Below are 23,621 nucleotides of genomic sequence, written 5' to 3' on the forward strand. Positions count from 1 at the left end.
TTCATCTACTGACAGATAATGAAAATGTGGTGTATATATATACACACAATATAATTGTACTCAGCTTTAAAAATATCTAAAACTTACAGAAAAGTGAGTGGAATTGGAAAGTATTATGTTGAGTGAGGTAGCTCAAACCAAAAGAGGAACACTTTATGTCACATATGAGATTCTAATTTTGAATATTTACATTTCTGAGTTTAGGTTGGAGTGTCTATAGAGAGTGGGAAGTAAGAAACATACCATGCAGGGAGATGGAAGGATTTAAGGTATGGGGGAGGGCTAGTAAATACTTGTTATGTGGATGTAGACAGGCAAACTATAGGAATAAAAGACGTAAATGAGGGCAAGGTGGGGGATGGGTTTGGGTGATGAGCGATGGAGAAAAGAAGGGTTGAGGGAAAGGGTTATTCAAAACCAGGGGTTATGAAAAGGCCATATGGAAACATATTACTCTATAAGATAACAAGAATAATGTAATTGGGAGGGAGAGTATGAGTAGAGATAACCCAGCAAGGGGGTATAATGTTGGTCCACTATGGGTAAATCCCAGTGTGAGGTATGGGACACCTCTCTAGAACCAGAGAGTTCCCAGAGGCCGCCAAAGCAATACAGGTTATTGCCATTGCTCCTGGTTGCCCATGGGAACTAGATGGTAAGACCCTGTTGTTGAAGACAGCACACGTTTGGTTGTAGGACTTAGGAACTTCGACCTGGAGCTGATGTAGAGACTCTCCGTGTGTGCCAGTGCAGAGCTTGTGTTGTCTTTCCTCAGAAATACCAAATATTTCTTCATTAATGAGAATTCTCCAAGTGATACATTTAGACAATTGGAGATGTTAAAACAATCATTTAACATCTTTCAATCACATGTGTATATATATACGCATATGTATGTAAACATATATATATGTATGTATGTATATATATATGTTTAACAAACTTTTCTTGTAGCACTGTTCTTTGAATAGTTTATTTAATATAAAGATTTATTAACACTAATGGTTAAAGCAAAGTGATCCAGTGAAGTGTTGGCATTGCTACAAAAATGTTAGTTTAGACTATAGCATTCTATGCTTTAGTCCATCTGTAACTTATTAAAACTTGTGTTTGAACTTGCTTCCTGAGGACTTACATTAATGGTTTCTTGCAGTGGAGCCTTTGGAGGTAATCGAGATTATATGCAAAACTGAGGGCACCTACCATCATGATATCTATAGTGGCTTCATTAGGTGAGGGAGAGAGACCCAAGGGAGCAAGCCTGTCCCACCTCAGCCTGTGCCGCTCTGTCTACCTGGGGACATAGGGAGCCAGGCAGCCAGAAGCCTCACCTCCAAAACACATAAGGAATACATATCTTTAGTTTATGAATCACCTAGCCTGTTGTATTGAGTTATGGCAACAGAATATATGATAGAAACAATATTAAATACTATAAATAAAAGAAATCGGGTGTTCCCAGGTGATCAGTTAAACAGAATCACCCATAGTTTGCCTATAGACATGGGAGCCAGTCCTCAAACAAATCTCATTCTTTAATCTTTGGGCATTACTCAAACAAACCAGAAGGTGGCATAGTTGGTACCAGAGAGAAACAGGAAAAAAAGCGTTTCAGAAAAGTCTTCCCTTATAGGAGAATCGAAACTGCTTTTCACTTCCGTTCACCCTGCCAGCATCAGACACACCCTGCTGTTTCTCAGCCGGTCTGAGCTGGTATCCACATAGATGTGCTGGCTAGTAAAGCTGTAATCAAGACTAAATGAAGTTCTTTTTCTCTGATATCTCAGGAGGAAGAAAATACAGACACCAGTTTTTCCACCAAAATGGACAATTTTTCCTTTTTTTTTTTTCTTCAAACATAGAAGAAATATGAAAGTTTGGGTAAGTACGAAATCTCTCCTGTTATTGTTACTATTATTGGTGTCTACAGCAATGGTTCACTGAACAGGCAGAAATGTACTCTGTGGTTAGAAAGCTTAAATATACTTCAAAACAAAACTAATAATATTCTGAGCCTAGAACTTCTAGACTATGTGTTGTTTATGAAAGGAGTCTGCTTTATATTAGTCATAGCATTCTATTAAAGATGTAGTTGAAAATATGGGAGACCTCTATTAATATCCTCAAAGAAATGCAGCATCTTCAGGAAAAAATAAATATTTTAATCAATGAAAGACACAACCCCCCAATCACTCTAAGGAACAGGAAGTTTAGAAAATGGAGTCCTTGACTGTCTCTTGGATATTAATGTAAAATCAGATGCATCTGGGAGAAGCAGAAATGGACTGCTTGCTAGAGCTTCCTGTAGTAAGTTTTGGAATTGGGGCAGTTTGTGTTCCTGATAAGAATCAGAGACTTGCATCTGATTCCCCCAAAGCAACCGATAATGTTATTGAAGGGGGATGTGTAGCTGAATAAAGACCTCCTTTCAGAAAAGCTGACAAACTCAAAGTCATAATTCATAAGTGTGTGGTTTCAGCCATGAAAATTCTGTTCCTTCTTTATACTGTGTAAGCTCAGAGGGGAACTCCGAGAGATACTTTAATGTGTGTGTGTGTGTGTGTGTGTGTGTGTGTGTGTGTGTTTCTGTTTGTGTGTGATCAATATGTATATATATTACATATCATCAAAATACGTTTTAAGCATGAACTATACCCCAGAACAACACACACACACACACACACACACACACACACACACACACACACACCCACACATCACTATTTTAAGGTCCTAATTAATCTTCCTCCTGTTCACTTTTCCTAAGGGATTTTATATACATGTGATACTGGAGCACATTTCAGGGTTTCTGCAAGCCTTTTAGAACACAGGACAGTCTAAAGAAACCATTAATACAATGGCACATGGAAAGAAGTTTCATGGCCTAGAGTGTATTCTCCCAAAGGGGCCTCTTTGGTGCTTTTAAAGCATTATTTAAAGGAAGAGCTATCAAGACTCTACAAAGGCTTCATAATAGTGGTTCTCAACCTGTAGGTGGTGACTCCTTTGGGTAGGGTGGGAGATCAAATGACCTTTTCATGGGGGTCACCTAAGACAATTGCAAAACACAGATATTTACATTACTGTTCATAACAGTAGCACAATTACACTTATGAAGTAGCAATGAAAATAATTTTATGGCTGGGGGCCCTCACACATGAGGAACTGTGTTAAAAGGTCGCAGCATTAGGGAGGTTGAGAACCACTGCTCTAGAGGAAATAGTGTGGAAAGTGAAACCTGTTCAGTTACATAAACTAGGAGTGAAAACGTTGAAAATCGTCCCCTTTTAATTTTATTTGCTTACTTTCTCAACCAAATATCCCAGCCCAGATCTCCATGCTTCCAACTCTGACATGAAGACTCAACTTTACACTCTGATGTATTTATGGCATACAGCTCAGGCACAAATAAGTCACCTAACTCATGACTCCACCTTGTATTTTTATGCTATGACACACAGAGCGGCGGGGACCACATGTGTATAACTATGATAAAGTTAGTGAGACTCCAGGTGTCCTGATAAGATGTGGCACAAGAACTCTGGACTTGTACTCAGGAGCCTGGGCACACCAGGTAACTGAATGACCATCATGTGCTCACTCTGTCTCAGCAGTGAGTGGGCAGCAGAGCTGGGCTAGACAGGGGAACAAAAGCAGGTAATAGCTGAGGCTCAGAGCTGGACAGTTGCATGTGGGTGTATACGGCTTTGCTTTTATGTGGGAGTGACTAGTGGTCAGTGGGACCAGGTGTTAGACAGCTGTAAAATCAGTAAAGGCACTGTCATCTCCTGCCCCCTTCTCCTTGCCCACAAGTCAGATGAATTGTACAAACAGTGACAAACTGGAGATGACAGTTCTCTGTCATTCACACAGCTCTTTTCTTATGTCTGGGTCATTTCTGTTGAGTCCAGACTTTCATCCCTCAAAATGAAGAAGAATTGCTCTTAAGATCTGTTTTGCTTTACAATTTGTTCATCAAGCAGTATTGGAAAGCTATAATGGTACAAGTGCTAGGAAGTTGGACCAGGCCAAGGTGGGCTACTGTGACAGAGAAGATAGCATTTCTAATGCCTGGTGTCCTTCAGAATCTTCCATTTCAGGTCCAGCCAATACTACATATACTTAAATGTTACGAAGTTATATAAAATAGTGTACCTGTCTGGCCATTAATAAGTATGAACTTTAGGTTTGAAACAGGATACGTAAGGAATTGTGCACTTCTGTCAGGAAAGAAAAGGTAGACTGTTGTCTTAAAACAAGGTCACTCAAGTGATAAAAGGTACTACAATGACCTCTGAAGTAGAAGGTGATATCATTGCACAGGCTTCTGGCAGAGAAAACATGGTCATTTGGAATATAACCTTAGGAATTGTGCTATGGAGCTGTTCTTGGAGGATTGTGTGCACCAACATTGAGATGCTACTGGAGATGTGTATGAGGAAGTTTGCTGTTGCAGTCCCTTGTGTGGTGTAGGGCAATCCAACTTTCTGACATTGTGACAGGTAGTCATCCACAAAGTTCACGTTTGAAAACCAGGCCGTCCACTTACAGCATCTCTGTCTCTCTGTCTCTGTGTCTGTGTCTGTGTCTCTCTGTATCTCTCTCTCTCTCTCTCTCTCTCTCTCTCTCTCTCTCTCTCTCTCTCTCTCACACACACACACACACACACAATGTTTTAACTAAGTTTATAACTATGGGTTGGACTATATAACTGTCCTTGTCTGTGTGCATCCAGGGAGCTGTGCATTAGATAAGCCTGTACAATATAAATAAAATATTTTTCTGTCTGCTTTTATGAAATTTAAAGTGGAACAGAATACATGAAGGTTTCTTAATATGTGGCTGAAGAGATGGTGAGTGGGTAAGGAGAGCACTTGCTGTGTGTGCAAGTATGAAAACTTGAGTCAGAATCCTCAGCTTGCACTTCCAAAACCCTGGGGCAGTGACCTTCCTGTAACCCAAGCACACATCTATGTGGAGACTGGGAAATTGTTGGTTCTTGCTGGTTGCCAGGTTAGCTGCAGTCTGGGTAAGAAAACCTCACTCAAGGAAATAAAATGGGTAGTAATAAAGCAAGACTCACAATGTCTTAAACCACACAAGTACATGCATATGCACACTCTCTCACACACACATACAGAAGCATGCATGCTGCACACAAATTTAATGCAAATAAGTAAAAAATTGAAATGCCATCATAAAAAACATTATTTTGTATGCTAACTAAAACTGTTAATGAAACAATGAACAGGTAGGATGAGGGGACATCATTAAAGGACTTTCTGATATGCTAGTGTTGTAAATTCCATTATAAACAGGCAGCTTAAATTCATTGTGTAAGAGTCCTCTTCATTGAAATCAGTCTGAGTATTCGGAAAGTTTATCCCAATTCAAAGTCTGCAAGTGGGACATTAATCTTTCTTTTAGACTTTCATCCCCAAGAAAACAGAGAGAGAGGGGCGGGGGAGCAAATAAATCACATGAGACAGCAAGAAGATTGGCTAGGAACAAGTTTATCATCTAAAAATACTATACAAATATGGATGGAAAGGCATGTTTCAGATCACAAGCTGGTACCTAGTGAGGTGTTTGTACTTACTCTTGTCTGGTGAGCTTTATTAATGGTGAGAGTAGATCTGCTTCTTCAGTTAGTCTTTGTTTTCATGTGCTGGAGATCTAAACCCAGGTCTACCACTGAGCTATATCCACAAGGTAGATAATGTTAGATAAAGTTTTAGAGAAATTAAAGAAAACAAAACTCAGAATTAACTGTGAGTGGAAAAGCACATCAGATCTAGTCCTGAAATCTGATGTAGAAATATTAACTGTTTGATAAAATTTTGAGACTTGAATACCTAGCCTTGAATTAGTCATTACACTCAATTTTAGAGCACACAATAGTCTTGTTGTGTAGCAGGAATCTTAAAAGTTCTTATTAATAAAATCAAACCCGAGGCCAGTTATTGGGGTCCATGCTGGTAGATCAGAGAGACAGAACAAGCCACAGCTATCTCACCTCGCCGGATCCTCAGCTGGTCTTGTCTCCTCAGACTGGATGCTTCTGTGTCCTCATCCCAATGGCTCTCAGCTGAACTGCTGCTAGAAGCCTGAATGCTTAACCAGCCAAAATGCTTCTAGTTTCTCGTCCTCACGCCTTATATATCTTTTTGCTTTCTACTACCACTCCCTGGGATTAAAGGCTGGCTTTCTGGGATTAAAGGCGTGTGTCACCATGCTTGGCTATTTCCAATGTGGCCTTGAACTCACAGAGATCCAGAGGGATTTCTATCTCTGGAATGCTAGGATTAAAGGTGTGAGTGCCACCATTTTCTAGCCTTTGTACCTAGTGGCTGTCTGTTCTCTGACCCCAGATAAATTTATTAGAGTACACAATATTTTGGGGAACACAATACCACCACATTGTTGCTATGCAGTCTCTATTTTATTTTAGTCATCTGTTTATTTCATCATCTATTTTAGAGGTATTGGTGGCTTTTTAAATGAATGTGATTTATATGACATGAGCTTCTCTCCATGATACAGTTCTGATGTTTCTCCATAATTTTATTTATGTAACTTCCTACAGAGTCCTTTTTCCCATTCCCAGAAACTGTAAAATGAATTGCTAAATAGTCTTATTATTTAAAAAAAATTCCAGAGCCAAATTTTGGAATGAAAAACTAAGAGATCAGAGGAATAGGACAAGTCACAGAAAAAAAATCTCACCTCACCTACACCTCAGTCCCCAAAGAGACCTACTTCCTGTATACCCACGCCGATATGCCTTTCTGTTCTGCCATCTCCTTTCCTCTCTCTGCCCAGCTGCATCACTTCTTCTTCCTGCCCAGCTCTGTCACTTCCTGTCTGTACAGAACTCCAGAACTTTATGGTTAGTGCTGGGTTCAAAAGTATGTACCACCACACCTGGCTCTGTTCCCAGTGTGGCCTTGAACTCACAGAGATCCAGACAGATCTCTGCCTCCCGAGTGATAGGATTAAAGACATGTGCTACCATTGTCTGACCTCTATGTTTACTATAATGGCTGGCTTTTTCCTCTGATCTTCAGATAAACTTCATTAGGGTGCACAATATATTTGGGACACAACACATCACCACAGAAAACACACCCCTAAGCAGAAATTACTGTAGTAGGTTAACTCTATGTGTCCTTGAACTTCAGGGAAATACACTCACAGAATATGTTCTCTGTGTTGGTGCTTTAGTTGACTCCCTCTTGTATGTGTCAGAGCTGTCTCTGTCCTTGCTGAATCAGCAAGTCAGACTTTTTTTCCCACTAAAATTGTTGACTTATAAGGTAAGTATATACTTAATTAGATAAAAAGCATTCAGATTGTTTTCCAGATGAGCTGAAATGATTTGCATTCCTACCAGCACTTTCCAAAACCTCCATTCACTCTATGCTTTCACCAGCATTTGGGGTTTTAATGCCGGCCATTCTGGTTGGCATGTGTTGTCACATCCATGCAGTTTAATTTTGAATGTCTGCAACTGGTTAAGATTTTGGAATGGGGAGGGCCTGATCTATTGCATCCACTCACATGGCTGTCGAGAGCCCCACTGCTTTGTCATCCTCTGACTAGTCCTATCTTTGTCCTCAGCTCCAACCCAGAATCAGCAAATTGCCCCTAGTCCACCTAGTAGAGACCTTCCCGCCTTCAGAACTTAACTATGCTCCCTGTCGTGTTGGCTGTCTTCAGGGACATAACTTTAAAAGTCTAAGCTTTCCAAATGCATTGATCTTGTTTCTTGTCACTATAGTGGGAACATCAGTGACCTCTGTGACCTACAGCCTTACACTGGGCAGTGAGACTCCTTTTCCTGATTCTCAAGTCAGTTTTGGTAAGTCATATATTTCATCTCACTTTTCAAAGTTTATTCATATAAAGTTGGTTGTAATATCCTCTGATTCATTTAACTTTTGTATCATCTGGTAAGTTCTTCTATCGCTATTTTATTCTTGATGGATTCCACATGTGTGTCAATTCTATCACCGTTAATTGAGTACCACTTTTGGATTTTGTTTGGTATCTCCGTTGTGACTGTGTTTTCTACTTTTTTCTTTAAATTTCTTATTTTAACTCTATTTTCTCCCTCTTTCTTCCCTGTCTTTACTGTGTTGCACTTTGAACTCACTAAATAATCATTCTTTTATTTTTATAAAAAAATTTCAAGCCTATAAGCTCCACAGATATGGTCGGTACTGTTTCTTTCAAGTTTTGATACTCAATATTTTCCTTACTGTTTGATTTTAAATGTTTTCTCTTTAATGCATGCCTTTTTAATTTTGCATTGTTTTTAATTCAACTTTCATCTGCAATCACCACCATCCACATGCAGTTGTAAGAAATAACCATATGGTCTGTATACCTTTTATCAAGGTTCCCTAATGGCAAAGTCTGTTAATGCTACATATAGTAAAACTTCACATTGACGTTTGTACATTCAAAACACAGATGTTGCAACACAGACATTTCTCTTATGGGTCTTTCTAGCTGCACTCACTCTTCGTACTTCTTCTTTCCTTAACTCCAGTAGCTTCTAATCTGCTGTCTATTATTATGACCTTGCATTTCAAGAATACATGTAAGTGGAAGTGAACAGATTGTAGCATTAGGGGTTGGCTTTGTCCATAAGCACAGTTCTCTTAGGGTTTATGAAGGTTGTTGTATATTGTGACTTGAATATAAAATATCCCCTGGAGGCTCATGTGCTAAAGGCTTGGTCCCCACAATGTACAGAAATGCTGTGTCATGAAAAGGGAGTGGATCATTCAGACTGTGAACTAATGCATAGATTAAACCATTGGTAGATTCGTGGTTTGATAGCCTTATTGGAAGATGGTACAAACTAAAGAAATGACCTAGTTACAGGAAGAATGTTAGTAGAGGCATGCTTTGAAGAGTTTATTTCATCTACCAGACTCTTCCTCTCTGACTCCTTCTCCCTCTCTGCTTCCTGACTGACATGAGGTGGGCAGCTCTTCTCCACTGTGCCTTTCCTCAGAGTTATTTCTGACTTAACTTTGCTTAACTTAACCATCTCCAGTTCCACTTGTTTTTCTGTAAATGACATAATTTTGTTTTGTGGCTGCATATTTCACTATTATTGCTTAGAGCTTCAGAGGTTTAGTTCTTTATCATCATGGCAGGGAGCATGGAGGCAGCAGGCAGAGGCTGGAGCAATAACTGAGGGATACATCATGATCTGAAGGCCAAGATAGAGACACTGAGCTTGACATGAGCCCTGGAAACCTCAAAGCCCACTCCCAGTAACACACTTCCTCTGACAAGGCTACATCTTCTATTCTTTCTAATCTTTCTCAAATAGCCCTGGTGGCTAAGCATTCAAAATTTGAGCCTATGGGGACCATTCTTTTTTTTTATTTTATAATTTAATTTAATTTTACATATCAGCAACGGATTCCCTTGTTTTCTCCCCCTCCCACCCCACCCCACCCCCACCTTCCCCCCAGCCCACTCCTGATTCCCATCTCCTCCAGGGCAAAGACTTCCCTGAGGATTGAGTTCATCTTGGTAGATTCAGTCCAGGAAGGTCCAGTCCCCTCCTCCCAGGCTGAGTCAAGCGACCCTGCATAAGTCCCAGGTTCCAAACAGCCAGCACATGCACTGAGGACAGGTCCTGGTCCCACTGCCTGGATGCCTCCCAAACAGATCAAGCTAATCAACTGTCTCACTTATCCAGAGGGCCTGATCCAGTTGGGGGCTCCTCAGCTATTGGTTCATAGTTCATGTGTTTCCATTCGTTTGGCTATTTGTCCCTGTGTTTTTTCTAATTTTGGTCTCAACAATTCTCACTCATACAATCACTCCTCTTTCTTGCCAATTGGACTCCTGGAGCTCCACCTGGGGCCTGGCCTTGGATCTCTGCATCCGGTTCCCTAGGTCATTGATGGGGTTTCTAGCATGACAGTTAGGGTGTTTGGCTATCCTATCACCAGAGAAGGTCAATTCCAGCTTTCTCTCAACTATTGCCAGTAGTCTTTGTGGAGGTTGTCTGCTGTCCCCATACTTATTCAATATAGTACTTGAAGTTCTACCCAGAGCAATAAGACAACATAAGGAGATTAAGGGGATACAAATTGGAAAGGAAGAAGTCAAGCTTTCCCTATTTGCAGATGACATGATAGTATACTTGAGTGACCCCAAAGATTCCACCAAGGAACTAATACAGCTTATAAACACCTTCAGCAACATAGCAGGATACAAGATCAACTCAAAAAAATCAGCCCTCCTATATACAATTGACAAACAGGCTGAGAGGGAAATCAGAGATACATCACCCTTTACAATAGCCGCAAATGGTATCAAATACCTTGGGGTAACACTAACCAAGCAAGTGAAGGACCTATATGGGGGCCATTCTTATTCAAACTACTATAGCCTCTATTATTTTGAGTCCCTTGTATCCCTAGTCTCCCTAGGACTTTTATCATCAAAGGGGTGCTGGATTTTGTCAAAGGCCTTTTCGACATCTAATGATGTGTTTTTTCTCTTTCAATCTGTTTATATGGTGGGTTACATTTTTCTATTTGTATACATATTATATATATATATGGATATGTATATATCCATATATATGGATCTTTCAAATGATGCTAACTTGATCATGGTGAATGATATATTTTATATGTCCTTGGATTTTGTTTGCAAATATTTTATTGAGAATTGTTACATCTATGTTCATAAGGAAAATTAATCTGCAATTCTCTTATATTATTTGGTCTTTATGTGATATAGGTATGAGGGTAACTGTGGACTTGTATAAAGAATTTGGCAATGTTCTTTGTTTCTATTTTGAGAAATAATTTGAGGAGATTCGTGTTAATTCTTCTTTGAAAGTCTTCAGAATTCTGCCTTATAACCGTCTGGCCCTGGGCTTGTTTTGCTTGGGAGATTTAATTACTGCTTCTTTTTCATTAGAAATAGATCTGTTTAAATTGCTTATTTGACCTTGATTTAACTTTGGTAGTTAGTATATATTAAGAAAATTATCCATTTCCTTTAAAATTTTCTATTTTGGTGTAGAACAGGCTTTTAAAGTATGTTCATATGATTCTTTGAATTTCCTCCATATCTGTAGTTATGTCTCCCTTTTTGTTGCTAAATTTTGTTAATTTGGATATTCTCACTCTGTGTTTAGTTAATTTGGATAAGGATTTGTCAATATTATTGATTTTCTCAAAGAACCAACTCTGCTTTATTGACTGTTTGTATTGTTTATTATTTGTTTGTTTGTTTCTATTTTATTGATTTCAACCCTGAGTTTGATTATTTTTGCCAACTATTCCTTTTGGATTATTTCTTCTTTTTGTTCTAGAGCTTTCAGGTGTGCTATTAAGTTACAAAGATGAGCTAGTTCTCTCAATTTTTTTAAATGTAAGCACTTAGTGCTATGAACTTATTTCTTATAACTGCCTTCATTGTATCCCGTAACTTTGAGTATGTTATGTCTTCATTTTCATTCAATTCTAAAATGTTTTTAATTTCTTAATTTCTGTCTTGACCCATTTTTAATTCAGTTGTTCAGTTTTCATGTGTGTGTAAGCTTTCTGTTGCTGAATCCAAACCTTAATCCATGGTGATCAGATAGAATGCAGGATGCTATTTCAGTTTTCTTGTATTTGTTGAGACTTGCTTTGTGTCTGAGTCTGTGGTCAGTTTGGAGAAAGTTCCATGAGGTGTTACAAAGATGGTATATTCTTTTTGTGTGGCTGAAATGTTCTGTAAATATACATTAGGTCCATTTAGTTTATGATGTTATTTATCCAACATTTCTCTGTTTAGTTTTTGTCTGGATGACCTGTCTATTGGTGAGAGTGGGTTATTGAATTCACCCACTATTAGTGTGTGAGTCAATATGTGATTTTAGTAATGTATTGTTTCTTTTATGAATTTGGGTGCCCTTGTTTTGATGTATAGATTTGGTAGATTTTCTTTTTATTTGATGAGTTTGTACTGTCTGTCCCTAACTCACCTGAATAGTTTTGGTTTAAAGTCTATTTTGTCAGATATTAAAACGGCTATACCAGCTTAATCCTAGGGTCTATTTTCTGGGAAATTTTGTTTTTCCATCCTGCTCTGAGGTGATGTTTATCCTTGATGTTAAGGCATGTTTGTTGGACACAGCAGAAGGATGAATCTTGTTTTCGTATGCATCATGTGAGTTTGTATTTTTTTTGTTGGTGGTGGTGAATTGAGACCATTGGTAATGAGAGTCATCTATGAGCAGTTTGTTGATTTCCATTTGTGCTAGCTAGTTTTACATCAATCTTACACAAGCTAGAGTCAATCAGAGATTAAAAAGAGCCTTATCTGAGAAATGTGTCCATAAGATGAGGCTCTAGGCAAGCCTGCAAGGCATCTCCTTAATTAATAATTGATGGCAGAAGGTCCAGCCCATTATAAGTGGTACCATCTCTAGGTTGGTGATCTTAGGTTCTATTAAAAAACAAAAACAGGCTGAGCAAGCCATGAGGAACAAGCCAGTAAACAGGACTCCTTCATGCCATGTGCATCAGCTCCTGCCTCCAGGTTCCTGCCCTGTTTGAGTTCCTGTCCTAACTTCCTTCATTGATGAACAGTGATATGGACGTGTAATTCAAATAAACCCTTTCCTTCCAAAGTTGCTTTAGACATGGTGTTTCATCACATAAATTATAACTAAGACAGCATTATTTTGTTGTTCTGGTGTGGGTTTCTTACCCCCTTTTTAATTTGCTGATATGAGACAATTATTTCTTGTGTTTCCTTGGGTGTGTTTAACCTCTTCAGTTTAATCACCTTCTAGCACCTCTGTAGAATTGGATTTGTAGATAGATGCTGCTTATATTTTGTTTTTATATTGGAATTCTTTCTCCATCAACTGTTATTGCAAGTTTTGCTGGTTATAGTGGTCTAGGCTGGCATCTGTGATCTCTAAGTCTTTCTGACTTTTAGAGTCTCAACTGAAAACTGGAATGTAATTCTAATAAGTCTACCTTCATATGTTACTTGGTGATTTTCCCTCGAAGCTTTTCACATTCTTTCTTTGTTCTGTTCATTTAATGTTTTGATTATTATATGTCATGGGAAATTTCTTTTCTAATCCAGTCTATTTGATGCTCTGTATGCTTTTTTTTCCTTTGGTTTTTTAAGACAGGTTTTCTCTGTGTAGTTTTTGTTGCCTGTCCTGGATCTCATGCTGTAGACCAGGCTGGCTTCGAACTCACAGAGATTTTCCTGGCTCTGCCTCCCGAGTGCTGGGATTAAAGGAGTGTGCCACCACCACCCAGTTCTTTGTGCTTCTTAAACCTTGATAGATACACCTTTCCTTAGGTTAGGGAAATTTTCTTCTATGGTTTTATTGAAAATATTTTCTGTGCCTTCTTCTGGGTTTCTTTTCCTTCTTCTATTCCTATTATTCATAGATTTGGACTTTACACAGGGTCCCAGATTTCCAGGATGTTGTGTGACCAAGGTTCTGATTTCTTCTATCTTGTCTTCAATGCCTGAGAGTCTCTCTTCCAGTTCTAGTATTCTGTTGGTGAAACTTGCCTTTGAGCTTTGAGAATGAATTCCTAAATTTTTCATTTCCACTTTTACCTATCAATATTCCTCAAATTGTTCTACACATTAAAAACAAAAGGATCATTACCAAACTCTTTTTAATGAGGCTACAATTACCCTGATATCCAAACCACACAAAGATGCAATAAAGAAAGAGAACTGTAGACCAATCTCCCTCATGAACATTGATGCAAAAATACCCAACAAAATATTGGCAAGCTGAATCCAAGACACATCAAAAAAATTATCCACCATGACCAGGTAGGCTTCATCCCAGGGATGCAAGGATGGTTTAACATACGAAAATCTGTCAATACACCATATAAACAAACTGAAAAAAAAAACACATGATTATTTCATTAGATGCTGAAAAAGCCTTTGAAAAAATCCAACACCCCTTCATGACAAAGGTCTTAGAGAGATCAGGAATAAAAGGAACATACCTAAACATGAAGATTTTCTTGTACATATTTCATAATATTTATTATGTCTTGTGTTACATATGTAAATATATGACCCATTTCAAGTTCACTTTGGGTCTAAAGTGGATTTCCCATTACTCTAGCATCATTTGTTAGAATCCTCCACACGATCAACTTTTGCATCTGTCTCGAGTATCATTTGGATATATTTGCATGAGTCTATTTCTGGGACTTTAATCAGCTCTGTTGATATATTTGTCTCTTCACTAATAGCACAGACCTTAAATAATTGCAGTTGTCAAAAATGTCTTGAAACGCTTCCTTACCTTATTCTTTAACCTATTGTACTGTATTCTCTGATTTTTCCATATAAATTTTACAATAATACTGTCTACCCATAAAACTACTGAAATTATGCTAAAAAAAATTTTCAAACTTTTTAAAAAAATAATGTGCATCAGATGGCCTTGACCAATCTTGGGGGTTGCAAAACAAAAAGAATAGACATGAACATGAAAGATTTGTGCAGAGCAGGAAGGATGAACAGAGTGATGAGGTAGGAGGTACATATGTGAAAATATAAAATGAAGCAAATAAAGCTAACATAAAAAAATCAAGTATAGAATAAGTGGGGGGGTGGGAGTGGGGGGTGCGGGTATATTATGTATATATTTGTATTTATGTATGCATATGTGTATGTATATGGGATTTATTGAAATGACTTGCAGGCTAATCCAACAATGTCTGGCTGTGAACAGAAGGTCCAAGAATCCAATAGTTGCTTCCTCTTTCTATGTCCTTATATAGACTTCCAGCAGAAGGCATAGTCCAGATTAAAGGTGTGTCATTCTTCCCCAATATCCAGATCAATTGTGTGTGTCTTCCTACCTCAAAGGACTAGACTCAAAGTGGATTCACCCAAAATCTCTCACAGGTGTACTTGATTGTACATGCATTTATTCATTCATTGTAGTTACTTTCAAGATTACAATCAATTACTTGATTGTAGTCCATTTAAAATGTAATTAAGTTGATGACCAATAATAGCCGTCACACTGGGCTTGTCTTGAGCTTTTGAAAACTTCAAAACCTGTCAGTGACATACTTCCTCCAACAAGGTCACACCTCCTAATCCTTTCAAATAGTACCACTCCCCTAAACATTCAATTGTATGAACCTATAGGGGTCATTCTTATTCAAACCACCACAATGCCCAAAAGTTTATTTCTATAGTGATTCTAAAATCCATCAAGTTGACACTCATGTGCACCCACATGAAACATACACCCAAATGCACTAAATAAACTCATAAAAATCATGAAGATTGGCAAACATTCTGTGTGATTTCAGTTATTTTAAATTTGTTGGAGTTTTGCTTTATAGTTTAGGAAATGGAAAATCTTGACTATTAAAAAATGGTCTTTTTGGTTCTTAGATTATTCTATAAATGCTATTCAGAGCCTATTGATTGATGGTAATGTTATACTGGTAATGTTAAATTTTTCTATATGTTTTTTATTGCTTTTTAACTATTGTATCAACTGTTACAGCAAAGAAAGGTATTAGTGCCTATAGTTATTTATGTAGATTTGCTTAGAATTGTAAAACCTTAACAGTGTTTACAGTACCCATTTTGCAATGGTGATATAAATTTTGCCTGGTGCAAATACCTTTAGGATTTCTGTAACATCTTGTTGGGTGACCTTTTATCAATATATAATATCCCTGTCTCTGATTATTTTCTTTATTCTGTTATCCTGTTATCTACTTTGTCTGTAGTTTGTGAGTATAACTATGTCTGTATTTAATTGAATGATATTTGAATGATATGGATCTATCTATACTTTTACTTTCAATTGCTCATATCATATTTCAATTGGGTGTCATATAAACAGGATAGAGTATAGCTATTGTTTTAATTCAGTCTACCTATTCTGTATTTTTAATTTCTGTATATAAACATTTATATTGAAAGTAATTATTGATATGTTAGGACTTAATCCTGCTTCTGTACTCTCTCTATTCTCTATTTTTTTCTTTGTCCATCTTATCTTTCTGTCTTCTTTTGAGCTACTTGACAATTTTTCTATAATTACATTTATATGCATATTTCAATGGATTACTTTTTATAGCTTCTAAAATGATTTCTTTAGATATTTTACTGTATATACACAATTATGGTCATCTATCTAATGACATCATTTTGCTAATTAGATTAAAATGTTAAAACCTGTCTATGACAATACCACCCAGAATGCACCCAATCTCATCTTTGCTGTTTATTAAGCAGTGCAATGTTATTCATTACGTGGCACTATTTACAGTGCAAGAAAAGCCACTAGGTACAACAAAGCCCACTATACGAGTTCATTAGGGGAAGGGGGACAAAAGGAGGTGCTTAGGCCTATAGAAAGGTTGTGCAAGAAGAGAGAGGATGGATAGATGGAACCTGCTTTTTATAGGTTCCCCCTGCACATGCACAGATGGGCTTAGATAGCTATGCCATGCATGTGCATAGATTGCGTGATCACGCTGTGAGCAAATTATGTGATCACACAGCACACGGATTACATAGAATGTAAGGCCCTGGGATGACTAAACCTCTTGCCTAGCTACATGGGCAGTCATGTAGCTGGGGCAGTGGCTAGGAATTCTAACAATCTTGTCTGAAATGTTAAAACCTACCTCTCTTACTGTGTACATATTTTAGGTCTGTCCAATTTTAGGGCTGAATTATACAAAAGGTTCTCAGTCGATGGCATACACTTTCTCTAATCAGAAAGATGTAGACAAATAATTACGTCTGACCACATCTAACTGTCAATTACTTTGATAGCCTATCCTGGGATTTATATTTTCTGAGTAGATAACACAAAGCATCAGAATAGTTTACCAATGAGAAACCCAATTAATAGCTCAAAATATTAAGTATTTTATGCCTATCATAAATTTTTAACTACTGCTTAATATTCTATTCCTTTCTAACTATGCTTAACACTCATATGTTCTATTTCATTTGTCTGTATCACATCAAGTTGAACAATCTATGCTTAGTTCTACACTTAGTTTCATATTTTCTTTTCTTCTATATGCCAGGGTTGAATATCCTTAATAATACAGAAAACACACATTATAGTTGACAACCATAAAAAGGAAGATCTATAAATGGAAATATCCCCATATACTTTATATATAAGGCAAAGAAAGTAAATAAACTGGGAATAATGTGCTACAATTCAATAAAAAAAGTGTTGTGCATGTATTTGGTGGTATTTCTCTTGGTTGATATAAAATAAACTGGTGTCAGAAACTTTACAAATGTTTTGATATACGCATATTTTACCCATTTAAAAATGAATGTTTCACGTTTTCACTTATAAACTACATCATTTTTCTTTTTCTCTATACAGCTATCAGAATGGCAGAGAAACTCAACCTCCCAAAAAATACAGATGACTGGACCAAAGAGGATGTAAACCTGTGGCTAGAAAGTCATAAGATTGGCCAAAAGCACAGGGAAATCTTGATGAGAGAGGATGTGAGTGGAGCAGTCTTGAAGTGGTTAAATAAAAACAATCTTGTTGAAATGGGCATAACCCATGGACCAGCAATCCAAATAGAAGAGCTATTCAAAGAATTGCAGAAAGCATCTTCAAAACATCCTACTCAGACACCTAAGAAGACAAAAGGCAGTAAAAATATTCCTAAAACCCAGACCGAAAGTAGAGAGACTTCAAAGCAAAACCAAAGGGGTGAAGAGAAATCAGATAAGGTGGATGCTTCTGCAGTGAGGCCAGAGGCTAAAAGTTCTAAATCAGAAAAAAATGAGCTGATGGGAGATAAAACAGAGCTACAGGATAAACAGTCATCTCCAGGACCAACATGTGTTGCATACCCTTTCAATGAATTCAGTAATCCATATCGTTACAAATTACATTTCATCCTACAGCCTGAAACAGGGCCACTCAATCTCATTGACCCGGTACATGAATTCAAAGCCTTCACAAACACAGCAACAGCCACAGAAGAGGACATCAAGATGAAATTTAGCAATGAGACCTTCCGATTTGCTTCAGCGTGTATGAATTCACGTACCAATGGCACCATTCATTTTGGAGTCGAAGACAAACCCCAGGGGAAAATTGTTGGTGTGGAACTCACCACTGTCACTAAAGACGCTCTAATTGACCACTTCAATCTGATGATAGAGCAGTATTTTGAGGTCCATCAGGTCCAACAAGCAAAGAAGTGTATTCGAGAGCCAAGATTTGTTGAAGTTTTACTGCCCAATAGTACTCCATCTAACAAATTTGTTATTGAAGTAGATGTCATTCCACAACACGCTGAATGCAGAGAAGACTATTTCCAGATCAAAATGCAACATCTTAAGAACCAAACATGGCAACAAAGTTCAAAATGCTCAGTCTTTGTGCGAGATGGGCCCCAAAGTAAGGACATCATAGGGAATAAAGCTGATTTCAAAGCCTTTAAGTTAGATTTAAAAGCAGTGGCAGACTCTAGGAAAGAAGCAGAAACAAACTGCAAAGTAAAAGCAAATGGAAAAAAGAGTGAGGGACAAAAGCTAATTGACCTGTTGACAGGATACCAGGATCTGTTAGATAAGTCACACTATGAGTGGTACATACTTGTTACAAACAAATGTCATCCAGATCAAACCAATCACTTAGATTTCCTGAAGGAAATTAAATGGTTTGCTGTGTTGGAATTTGATCCTGAATCTGAGTGCAATGGTGTAGTCAAGGCTTTCAAAAGAAGCCGAGTAGCAAACCTTCACTTTCCAAGCCTATTTGTAGAAGGAAAAACTACATTAAACGAGAAGATTTCTAGTCTGAATCTTTACCAGCAACCCAGCTGGATTTTCTGCAATGGCAGGTTAGACCTGGAAAGTGACAAATACAAACCCTTAGATGCAATTTCCTGGCAAAGAGAAAGAGCTTCCGAAGTCAGGAGGCTGATTTCATTTCTTACACGTGATGACATAATGCCAAAAGGGAGATTTTTGGTGGTATTTTTATTACTGTCCCCTGTGGATGATCCAAGAGACCCTCTGATTGAGACTTTCTGTGCTTTTTATCAAGATCTCAAAGGAATGGAAAATATGCTGTGTATTTGTGTACGCTCGCTCATATATCAGGTATGGAAAGACCTACTTGAAGCAAGATTATCAAGACAGCAAGATGAATTATTGAAACGAAGTATTTCTACTTTAAATCTTGCAGAGATAAATGGCACTATTCTTAAGTTAAAATCTTTAACTCAGTCTTCAAAGCGATTCTTGCCATCTGTTGGTTCATCTACTGTCCTTCTGAAAAAGGAAGAAGAAATCATGACTGCTTTGGAAATTCTCTGTGAGAATGAATGTGAAGGTACACTCTTGGAAAAAGACAAAAAGAAATTACTTGAATTCAAGACATCCAAAGAGGAAGACTTCTACAGGGGTGGCAAAGTGTCCTGGTGGAACTTCTACTTCTCTTCTGAAAACTATTCTTCATCATTTGTAAAAAGGGATAAATATGTAAAACTTGAAAAAAAAATTCAAGAATGGGCAGAGTCTTCTCAACCAGTATGTGCAAAAATTATTCATCTGTATCACCATCCAGGCTGTGGAGGAACCACTTTGGCCATGCATATTCTCTGGGAGCTAAGACAGAAGTTCAGATGTGCTGTGCTGAAAAACAAGACAGAAGATTTCTCAGAAATTGGAGAACAGGTGACAAATTTAATCACCTATGGAGCAACCAGCCATCAGGAATACTTACCTGTGCTGCTCCTCGTTGATGATTTTGAAGAGCAAGACAACGTCTACCTTCTTCAGGCCGCCATTCAAACTGCTGTTGCTAACAAATGTATTCGATATGAGAAGCCTCTGGTGATCATTCTAAATTGTACAAGGTCACAAAATCCTGAGAAAAGTGCAAAGATCCCAGACAGCGTTGCTCTGGTACACCAACTGTCTGACAAAGAACAGAGAGCATTTGAGCTTAAATTGAAGGAAATCAAAGAACAGCATAAAAACTTTGAAGATTTTTATTCTTTTATGATCATGAAAACAAACTTTAACAGAGAGTATATAGAAAATGTAGTCAGGAACATTCTGAAAGGACAAAATGTTGCCACCAAGGAAGCAAAGCTCTTTGCTTTCCTGGCTCTTCTTAATGCATATGTACCTGACACTACCATTTCCCTCTCACAGTGTGAGTATTTCCTAGGAATCTCAAACAAGAAGGCTTTCTGGGGGACAGAGAAGTTTGAAGACAAGATGGGTACCTACTCTACAATTCTAATCAAATCGGAGGTGATAGAATGTGGGAGCTACTGTGGAGTGCGCATCATTCACCATTTGATTGCCACTGTCTCGCTGGAAGAGTTGAAGAGAAGCTACAATTTGAACAAAAGTGAAATTGTGATGGATATGCTCACAGAAAATGTGTTCTATGATATGGGTTTAGGAAAAAGCAAGTTTTTCCAAGATATGCAAACACTGCTGCTCACAAGACAACGCAATGAACATGAAGGTGAGACTGGAAACTGGTTCTCTCCATTCATTGAAGCATTACATAAAGAGGAAGGAAATGACGCAGTTAAAGATGTATTACTTGAAGCTACCCGTAGATTCAACCCTAATGCATTCATTTGCCAAGCCTTGGCAAGACATTTTTACCTTAAAGAGAAGGACTTTAAAAATGCTCTAACCTGGGCAAAACAAGCAAAAAAGATAGAGCCTGATAATTCCTACATCTCAGATACACTAGGTCAAGTCTACAAAAGTAAAATAAGATGGTGGATAGATGACAACATAAGAAATGGGACTATCTCGGTTGATGAGCTAACAGAACTTCTAGATTCAGCTGTGCATGCATCAGATGCTTTCAAAGATTCTCAACAGCAAACTGAAGATAGAGAGTATGAAGGGAAAGAAAGATTGTATCAGAAGTCAAAAAGGAGGTATGATACTTACAATATAGCTGGTTATCAAGGAGAGATAGAAGTTGGGCTCTATACTATCCAGATCCTCCAACTCCTTCCTTTTTTTGACAACAAAAATGCACTATCTAAGCAAGATATGATCAACTTTATATCAGGAAATCGGGATCTCCCAGGAGATCTAAATGAATTTAAGTCAGCACTCAAGAATTTTATTCCATATCTAACTAACCTGCAATCTTCTTTGAAGAGATCCTTTGACTTTTTTGATGATTACTTTGTCCTTCTAAAACCCAGAAACAATATAAAGCAATATGAAGAGTCTAAAAATCGGAGTAAGGTGGGTGGGTACTTTAAGAGGTATGTAGATATATTTGGTCCCTTGGAAGAGTCACAAAATCAAAATTTTAGATCAAAGCTCAGTCTACCACTTCAAGTAGAAAGGACTCGGAGAGGCCTAGAAGCTTTAAAAGCAGACAAGTTTTCTGGACTCTTAGAATATCTTATCAAAAGTCCAAAAGACGCTGTGGGCTCCATGGAAGATATAGTGAACAAATACACTTCCCTTCTTGAGCAATGTGTTAGCAAAACCCAGCAAAAGGAAAAGCAAAATTTCATCTTGGCCAACATCATTCTCTCTTGTATTAACCCTACCTCCAAATTAGTGAAGCCAATTAAAAGACTGAAAGAGCAGCTTCGAGAGATCCTGCAACCAATTGGACTGACTTACCAATTTTCAGAACCTTATTTTCTAGCTTCTCTTTTATTCTGGCCAGAAAACCAACAACTAGATCAAGATTCTAAACAAATGGAAAAGTACGCTCGGGCACTGGAAAATTCTTTCAGGGGGCAATATAAACGCATGTACCGCACAAAGCAACCAATTGCATATTTCTTTCTTGGGAAAGGCAACAATAGAAACAGACTTATCCACAAAGGAAAAATTGATGAAAATTTTGAAAGGTCTGATATTAATTCCTTGTGGCATAGTGGAAAAGTATGGGAAGAGAAAAAAGTCCAGGATCTTTTGCTTCGTTTACAGGGACGAGCTGAAAACAACAATTTATACATAGAGTATGGAATCAATGAAAAAATCACAATACCAATTACACCCACTCACTTCGGTCAACTTAGAAGTGGGAGAAGCATAGAAAAGGTGTCTTTTTATCTAGGATTTTCCATTGGAGGCCTTCTTGCTTATGACATTAAAATTGTTTAAGAGCTTGAGTTTCCCCATCTAGAAATGTGGTTTTGGTTTCATCATTTTTCTTTCCTTTAATTTACTTATAGATACAACTCAGTAATTCTGTGTAGTGGGAATGGAGGTAACAGAAGAAAAACAAGGCTGAGCCTCAGGCTATTTCTGTGTAATGGGTACACAGAATCCTTTTATTCTTCCCTCTGTGTAACTATGTTGTCAAGAACTTATTCTAAACATCTGCAAAATAAAATTGAACCAAAATATGTAGATGGTTTTTGTCTTCATGGTCTCACTAGAATCTTGCTGGGAGGAGTCTTCCCCTGTCTCCTGCATAAAACTTACCTCCGTAATTTATCAGTTCACTCTTTACTTCTAACTTACAAGTACATATTTATGGTATCCAACATGATGTTTTGAAATATGTATACATTATAAAGTGACTAAACTAAATTAAGCTAAAGAATATATTCATTGATTCACAAATTATGTCTTGTTATAAGAATATTTGAAATTTATTCTCCTAGCTCTCTCTCTCTCTCTCTCTCTCTCTCTCTCTCTCTCTCTCTCTCTCTCTCTCTCTCTGTGTGTGTGTGTGTGTGTGTGTGTGTGTGTGTGTGTGTGTGTGTGTTTGCTTTGTTTTTGTTTTTGTTTTGTGTTGCTGTTTTTTAATCAGAAGCTCTTTATGTAGCCCTGGCTGTCCTGGATCTCACTAAGTAAACCAGGCTGCCTTCAAACTCGCAGAGATCCACCTGCCTCTGCCTCCTAAGCACTAGGACTAAAGGTATGCACCACCATGCCCAGCCTGGAATTTTCAATAATATGCCACTTTGTTAAGTATAGTCATCACACTATAAAATAGAGCCTCTTGACAAACTGGAGCATCATTCCCTTTTACTAGTATCACTTCATATCCAACACTTTCCTAACAATCACCATGTACTTTGTCCAGTGCCTTTCCTCCTATGAGTTCAGTTTCTTGGGTTCCACGCTGATGTGAAAATATAGATTTTTTCTGCATTTGATTTATTTCACTTCTGCCAAATAATGATATTTAAAATTATTATTGGTGAAGATTAAATTAATTTTAAATCATTTTAATGATTTAAAAAAAATCACTCTAATCAAACACAGTCTTAGTTTAGAAATTAGAGTGTCTGGTCATGGTTTTTTTTTTCTGAGCCCAGGTTTCAGTGCATTTTGCATAGAATCATTTATGCTGAAGTCTTACTTTCCTGGCTGATTCTTTTGAGCTCAATATTAGTACATGAGGCAAGCACTCTCTCCCCCATGACCCACCTTGGATACACAGCAAACACAGGTGTTTATTTCACCATTGGAAATCAGTGCAGCTGATTGCTAGTCTCAGTAGCAGCATGCCTTGTAAAGTCAGGGTGATATGGGCCAAGTCCTCTCAGAAGGCTGTCTGAATGAGTCCTCTGCCTAGATTCCTTTGGTAAACTGAGGAA

The 23,621-nt window shown here is 37.8% G+C and overlaps 1 protein-coding gene across 2 annotated transcripts in view; it reads left to right on the plus strand.

The window, feature by feature from the left end:
• The window catches only part of Samd9 (sterile alpha motif domain containing 9), a 69,753-nt gene extending 47,331 nt beyond the window's left edge, over window positions 1–22,422 (plus strand). The window contains exons 1-3 of one of the 2 annotated variants that reach the window (XM_028869784.2): window positions 1,656–1,881; window positions 7,781–7,861; window positions 17,420–22,422. In XM_028869784.2, coding sequence (XP_028725617.1) covers window positions 17,428–22,173 — 4,746 coding nt within the window. In that variant the 5' untranslated portion in view covers window positions 1,656–1,881; window positions 7,781–7,861; window positions 17,420–17,427 and the 3' untranslated portion in view covers window positions 22,174–22,422. Of the gene's footprint in view, window positions 1–1,655; window positions 1,882–7,780; window positions 7,862–17,419 lie in introns of those variants that run through there. The other variant, XM_028869785.2, reaches the window with a different exon arrangement.
• Window positions 22,423–23,621: the final 1,199 nt, after the last annotated feature.

The sequence above is a fragment of the Peromyscus leucopus genome, chromosome 3, assembly GCF_004664715.2.
Source record: "Peromyscus leucopus breed LL Stock chromosome 3, UCI_PerLeu_2.1, whole genome shotgun sequence".
Taxonomy (NCBI): domain Eukaryota; kingdom Metazoa; phylum Chordata; class Mammalia; order Rodentia; family Cricetidae; genus Peromyscus; species Peromyscus leucopus.